Below are 7268 nucleotides of genomic sequence, written 5' to 3' on the forward strand. Positions count from 1 at the left end.
ATAAGCTATGGTGTTGAAGAGAGGAGGGGTCCAGGAGAGCTGGCTGATACTCAGTGATCACTTCCTCCAAGCTCAAGAAAGGACCACCCAACAAGCAGGAAATCAAGCAAAGGTGGCAGGCATGGATGAGCAAGGAGATCCTAACTGAACTCAGGCATAGAAAGGAAGTGTACAAAAGGTGGAAGCAGAGGCAGGTGACCCAAGAGGAGTATAGAGTTCCTTTACAATCTTGCAGAGATGGGGTTAGGAAAGCAAAAGCCAGCCTGGAGTTGAATCTGGAGAGGGATGTGGAGGGCAGCAACAAAGGATTCTACATGTACATAAACAGCAAATGGAAGACTAGGGAAAAAGTGGGCCTGCTATTGAATGGGGCAGGGAAGCTGGTGACAAATGACATGGAAAATGCCAGCATACTTAATTCTGCCTTTGTCTCAGTCTTTACCAGTAAAAACAGCATTCAGGAGTCTCAGGCCCCTGAAGCTACAGGGAAAGTTTGGTGCAAAGAGGACTTACAAGGAGGAGAACCAGGTTAGGGAGCAGTTAAACAAACTGGACATACATAAATTCATAGGGCCAGATGGGTTGCACGTATGAGTGCTGATGAAGCTGGCTGATGCCATTGTGGGGCGACTCTTGATTATCTTTAAATGACGGTGGTGATTAGGAGAGATTGGGAGAGTCTCATTCCTATCTTCAGGAAGGGCAAGAAGGCAGCTCTGGGGAACTGCAGGCTAGTTGGCCTCAGCCCAGCCCCTTGGGAGGTGATGGAGGAAATCCTTCTGGAAAGGATTTCCAAAGTCATGAAGGACAGGAAGGTGATCATGAGTAGTCAGCATGGATTTACAAAGGGGAAATCATGACTGACCAATGTGGTAGCCTTCTGCAGTGAGATTACTAGCTTGGTAGACAAGTGGAAAGCAGTGGATATCGTTTACCTCAACTTTAGTAAAGCCTTTGACACATATCTTCCGTAACATCATAGTGACAAAGTGTGCGTTAGATAAGTAGACAGTGACATGGATTGCAGACTAGCTGAATGACCGGGCCCAGAGGGTTGGGGTCAGTATAACAAAGTCCAGTTGGAAGCAAGTCACTAGAGATGTACCCCAGTGGTCAGCACTGGGCCAATACTGTTTAACATGACCTGGATGATGGGACAGTGCACCTGCAGGAAGTTTGCATTTGGGAGGAATGGCTGGTACATCAGATGGTTGGGCCACTGCTCAGAGGGAGCTCAACAGGCTGGAGAATTCTCATGAAGTTCAACAAAGGGAAAGGCATAGTCCTGCATCTAGGGTGGAATAACCCCACACACGAGTCCACACTGGGAACTGCCTGCTTGTAAAGCAGTTTGGCAGAGAAGGACCTTGGGGTCCTGGTGGACAAGCTGAACGTTGAACCAGCAATGCACCCTTGTGGCAAAAAAGGCCAACAGCATCCTGGGCTGCATTGAAAACAGTTGCCAGCAGGTCAAGGGAGGTGATTCTTCCTCTCTGCACTTCTGAGCCCACATCTGGATTACTGCATCCAGTTCCCCAGAACAAGAGAGATGGGAGCATGCTGGAGTGAGTCCAGCATAGGGCCACAAAGATGATTAAAGGACTGAAGCATCTCTCATATGAGGAGAAACTGAGAGAGCTGGGACTGTTCAGCCTAATGAAGAGAAGGCTCAGGGGAGATCTTAACCAATGTGTACAAATAAGGGATGGGAGGGAATGAAGATGAGGGAGTAGTACTCTTCCCATCAGTGCCCGCTGGCAGGACAAAAAACAATGGCACCAGTTAAAACATATGAAATTCCATCTGAATACAAGAAAATTTTTCACTGTGAGAGGGGTCAAACACTGGAACAGGTTGCCCAGAGAGGTTTTGGAGTCTCCATTCATGGAGTTAAGTAAAACCTGACTGGACATGGGCCTTGAGCAGTGTGCTCTAGGTGACCCTCTTTGAGCGGGGGGGTTGGACCAGAAAAGCTCAGTAGGTCTCCCTTCCAATCTAAATGATTCTGTGATTTTTTTCCAAGTCTTAAATCCAGGCTATAGCACCCTATGTAATGACTGTGTTTGTAAAGTAGCTTTGGCCAAGCTTGGCTTTTGCGATTTGCGATTTTTTTTTTTTTTTTTTTTTTTTTTTTTTTTTTATAGCTCGTGGGGATGTTTTTTTGTTTTGACAAAGGTTTTTTTTTTTTTTTTTTTTTTTTTTTTTTTTTAGAATCTGCAGGTAGTGATTTGGATTGTGCTACAGAATATATAAACATTTTAGGATGCAGAGTTACTGATTGTTTAAAAAGTTGTCAATATGCATATCTGTTTTACCTAAAAGGTCTTCAGAAGACAAAATCATAACTTCAGATATTCCAGTGAGTACTGCTGTTTCAGCCTACCTCTTCTGTGCAATACTCACAACAGCACAACTGACCCAGGAGCTGCTCTGACAGTGTCCATTAGCCCAGGAAGCCTTGCTAGGCAGCTGCTACAGGGCACAAACATAACAGTTGGACAGGAGAAGGAAATTAATGTTTGTTTTATTTAATTGATTTTGTATATTAGTGTTATGCTAGTTTATATTTACTGTTGCTTACATTATGTATAGTACTATTGTTTGTATTTATTTTTAATTTACAGGATGGAGGTCTGCTTCTAAATAACCCTTCTGCACTGGCAGTTCATGAGTGCAAGTGTCTTTGGCCAAATGTTCCCTTGCAGTGTCTAATATCGCTGGGCACAGGTCGATACGAAAGTGAGGGAAAGGCAAACGTCACATACACCAGTTTGAAAGCCAAGCTCACAAATGTTATCAGCAGTGCAACTGATACAGAAGGTTAGTGTCTTAAGAGACGTTTGTATTGTGACTGTTTTCAGTGTTTTATGTTCCTTAGAATTGTAGGTTCAATTCAGAGAGCAATCTGCAACCTTTTGTCTTTCCCCTTTTCCTCTCTAGCCAACCCACTGAAACTACTTGAAACATGTTGCTCTGTAACTTACCTTCACTGTGTTTTGATAAGCTCTTTTAGTTTATGAGGTCTCAACTGTTAATATGTTTGATGACATAGGTATACTAGAGATAATAAATACCATAAAAATCAGAATGACAGTGATAATCCAACAGAATGGATATAAAGCAATATGTTTTTACATGTGCTTCAGAATAAAGGCATGCACAGGCAATAATTTCAATAGAAAAATCATATTTTCTTGTATTTGGGTTGTTTTTCCCCCAAACAGAAATGCTTAATAGTTAATATAGAACATTGGTTGGGTTTCAACAGCTTCAGAAAAAGTATTTTAGTTCACTTCTTTTCTATATGTTTTTCACATGTGCTTTTCCAAGGACTAGACTCTATCTGCCAATGATCATGACTTCCATTGCTGTCAGGAGGAGCCAAGCATGTGTTTTCCAAAATAAACTCTGTTCCTAGGATGGGAGTACACTGGAACTCCATCACTAGCAGTTTATATCTGTTGTGTTTTATAAGCTGAGGGAATATTGATATGCAGATGCTTTTTTTATTCCTCTTACAAAGGGAACAGATACTCTAAAAAGCTAGGGATCAAGAAAATACTCTTACAGTCTGGATCCCTTCCTGCATAATCTCTGTCAGCTATCATTAGTAAGAAAAAGAAAATTTTGGGCTGCCTTTGTTTTTTGCACAATTGTGGAAAGGCAATGGGAGTTGGGTGAAGGAGAGGCATTCTGTCCACTGTCTATCAAGGGAAGAAAAAGTTTCATTGCAGCAGAAAAATCAGGGAAGAAATTTAATTGGGGAAAAGGAGGAAAGGAAAGTTTATTGTGGAGGTCAAAGAAGAGGAAATGAAAAGAGGGGAGAGTAGATTTGAGCAAATGGCAAGTTACATTATTAAGGAAAAGGAGGAGAGTATTAAATAGGGCAAGAAAGACTGGATGTGGTGAGACAAGAACAGAGACACATCTGAGTAATTTAGAGAAGGGACCAAGCAGAGAAGGTCAACAAGAATCTTTTGCTGTAGTCTTACCCTTGTTGGTTTTTTTCACTTTACGATTTTTATACAAGTGTAAAAGAATGGAGAAGTGTGTTAAGAATGCAAAGAAGATGGAAATAAAAGAGAATGAAAGATAAAAGAAGTAATGGACTTTTAAGGGAGCCAGTGAATAGAAAAGAGGTCTAAAAGGAGAGAGAAAATAGGTTATAGAAGAGAGGAAAAAAGGAAGAGAAGAGAGGAACATACAAATCCATTATATAGTCAGTTTATTATTGTATTAGTTAACTGAACTATTGTAATTTAACATGAACATTTTAAATGAAATGAAGGTTAAATTCAATGCCAAAATCTGTAGTAATATATACAAAAATAGTTGCCAACAAAAGAAAGCTTTAAAATTACATATTTTTTTACTTTACATTAGAGAAAAATATATAGCTATCAGTTTCATAATACCTACTTCCATTAGTACTGAGTGTAAAAAGTCATGGGTGTGCTGAATGAGAGTACGCAAGTTACATTCCCACTTTTCGTAATGCACTGTCATTTGTAAAGGAACGGGATGTATGTGTAAGTAAAAATCTGGATAACTGCCTTCTTACTTGTCACACCAGTGATGGTGTCTTAGAATAAATGATGAAACTTTTCTAGAGTAAACAGAGCTACAGGGTCATCTGCAAACCTTCTCATGAAAAAGGGTTTTTGATAAGGCAATGGTGGAAAAACATTTACTCAGCAAAACAGCACATATTTACACTTAGTGTGTCATTCCAGAGCACTTGTTGTTCAGAGACTGGAGGACTGTTTGTCTGGTGTAAATGTAACTGTTTATTTCATTTGTTGTCAATACAGAAGTTCACGCCATGCTGGATGCACTGTTGCCTCCAGATACTTACTTCAGATTTAACCCTCTTATGAATGAAGACATACCTCTGGATGAAAGTCGTAAAGAGAAACTCAATCAGCTGCAGACAGATGGAATTCGTTATTTAGAACGAAATGAATTAAAACTGAGAAAAGCTGCAAAAATATTACAAGAAGAAAAAACAGCTTTGCAGAGATTTCAGGACTGGATGAAATTAAAGGCTGACATGTATGAAGGCCTTCCATTTCTTTCCAAGTTGTGAATATGTGATGCATGAAAGATCATAAATGTAAATCTTGTTCCAGAAAATCCATTCAGTACTGTAAAGGTGTAATGTTTATTGGGGGTAAATTACATCTTTGGAAAGCTATCAGAATTCTGGAGAAAGCAATTCAGGATGGCTGTTTGGTGCACACTTACTTGATAAAGGTTTTATAGTGTTAATTATTTTTTGAACTTTACAGATCTTACTGTTGCTCTACTTAAGTTTGTTAAAGTTGGTGAAACTGAAAATTATGAAAACAATTGTGCTATGCATTTTTGGATGTATGTACCATAATTATGGTGGCAGTAGAACTATTTATCAACTCCCAGGCGTATTCAAAATTAACAAAAGCCAAAATCCTCTTTCACTTTAGTTCAGCCAATATACCTATATAGCCCCTGAATTTAATAGAAGTGTAATGTTCTTACAAAAACTTTGCCTGTGTTAATTGCACTTTTACATTTGGAAGATAACATTTAAATTCTTTTTTTATTTTTGGTGGGTTTTGTACATAACAGTATTGAGTAAGATGTTTGGATGACTATAAATGGCATATTAAATTATCAAAGTTAACTGATGTTTTTAGGCCTTCCTGCTTATTGTTTTTATTGGGATAACTTCAGATTGGTTCATTCATTATTTGAAAACAATCCCAAGCCCCAAAACTTCACTTGAGCAGCTATTCCTATCACAGGATAAAGAAAATAAAATCTTGAAATAGTTCACTTGTTAAGTGAATTAGAAGCTTACTCTAGAAGCCTCAGTTTGGATGCCAATCTTCAGATGTCTAGTCAAGAAAAAACTAGCAGTTAATACATGAAATAAGAAATTATGCATTTCCTTTTGTCTTTTAGCTTTCATATGTGCATCCTCTTGAAATTACCTTAGAGTTGTGAAGTTACATTTAGAGCTTAATACAATTGTACTACTTGTTCCTTTGCAACTTTCCACTTATGTCAAGAAGGGTGGTGTGGTAAGCTCTGATGATACAGTACACCAATGAAAAATTTTCAACAACAGGAAGGTACGCTTAAGTTCTTAAAAACAGTATGACTGCAGTGAAATTGGAGTTAAGATGCGGCTGCTGTCACAGGTTTGGCATGTACCCATTAATAAGATTTTTTGACAGGTTTTTGGGTGAGTTTTTGCCTCTTTAGTAGACAGCTACAGTATGTGAAAATATTTACTAGATAAAAGTATGTTTTATGCAGTAGATAAAATGGCCAGTTTCACTGAAAAATAGTGCATTTGTTACTTTGCCGATCAGGACTAATCACCTGCCATTGCATTTATCTACTAACAATAACATTTACATTGATAGTCACCTTCTGTACTTGTCTTAAATCACTGAAAATGTTATTAGGAGTTGCCACATAGTACTCTGCGACTGTGCAAGAAAACATTTGATTTGGGCTGTTTTTTTATAATCTGACATTTTTCATTTTTACCTGTGTAATTTTACTCAGATACCCATATTTCTCTGGTGCTCCCTCAGTTCTCTGGCTTGTTCTTGCCAATGAAGTTAGTAAGTGTCATTAGTACGTAAGCTGTAGCCTTCACATTTTAAAAATTGTTCCCAATGTAAATAAATTCTAGGTGCGTAAGGACTAAAGAAGCCTTTGTCGTACAGTATGTGAGGAAGGGAAAACAGGAGAAACAGAAAGAAAAGTTAAAAAGCTACAGCAATTTAAAGATAAGAAGTGAAAAAATGTATGTTGTTCATCTTCCCCCCCCCTTTTTTTTTAACAATAAACACCACAAGTAGTTCCTTGAATAGGGCAATTAAAATACTACAATAGAAAGTTTTTTATGATCTTCGTGCAACTGTACTTTATACAACTTTCCCTCTTCATTCTAGTTACTAAGAACTGAGTAAAAGAATAATGAGATCAAGCCTTTTCCACTGGTGTGCGATAGTTAAAGCATATAAAAAAGAAATGTCAATGTTATTCTGATCAAGGCACCTTGTATAGAGTTAAGCTGTGTTGCCAGCATCTTAAATCAAAAAAGACAATATAGGATAGTCTCACGTAGCAACATACATGATACACTTCTTCCCTTGGGAAAGAGCAAAGTCATGGCATCATCCATAAGGCTATCAAAGCCTTATTCTGAATTCATAAGTTTCTAATCATAGCTTTTTGGGATAAGCATTTAAGTGTAGTAAACAACATGATAA

General features: G+C 38.3%; 1 protein-coding gene across 1 annotated transcript; it reads left to right on the forward strand.

Moving 5' to 3' along the window:
- The first annotated feature begins 647 nt into the window (after positions 1 to 647).
- On the forward strand, positions 648 to 5413 carry LOC104469627 (calcium-independent phospholipase A2-gamma-like). The gene is made up of 3 exons (XM_010084204.1): positions 648 to 815; positions 2625 to 2820; positions 4812 to 5413. The coding sequence occupies exons 1-3, from the start codon at positions 648 to 650 to the stop codon at positions 5084 to 5086; spliced, it is 639 nt and encodes a 212-aa protein (XP_010082506.1). The 3' UTR covers positions 5087 to 5413.
- Positions 5414 to 7268: the final 1855 nt, after the last annotated feature.

This window comes from Pterocles gutturalis, unplaced genomic scaffold (genome assembly GCF_000699245.1).
Source record: "Pterocles gutturalis isolate BGI_N339 unplaced genomic scaffold, ASM69924v1 scaffold29500, whole genome shotgun sequence".
Classification (NCBI taxonomy): Eukaryota; Metazoa; Chordata; class Aves; order Pterocliformes; family Pteroclidae; genus Pterocles; species Pterocles gutturalis.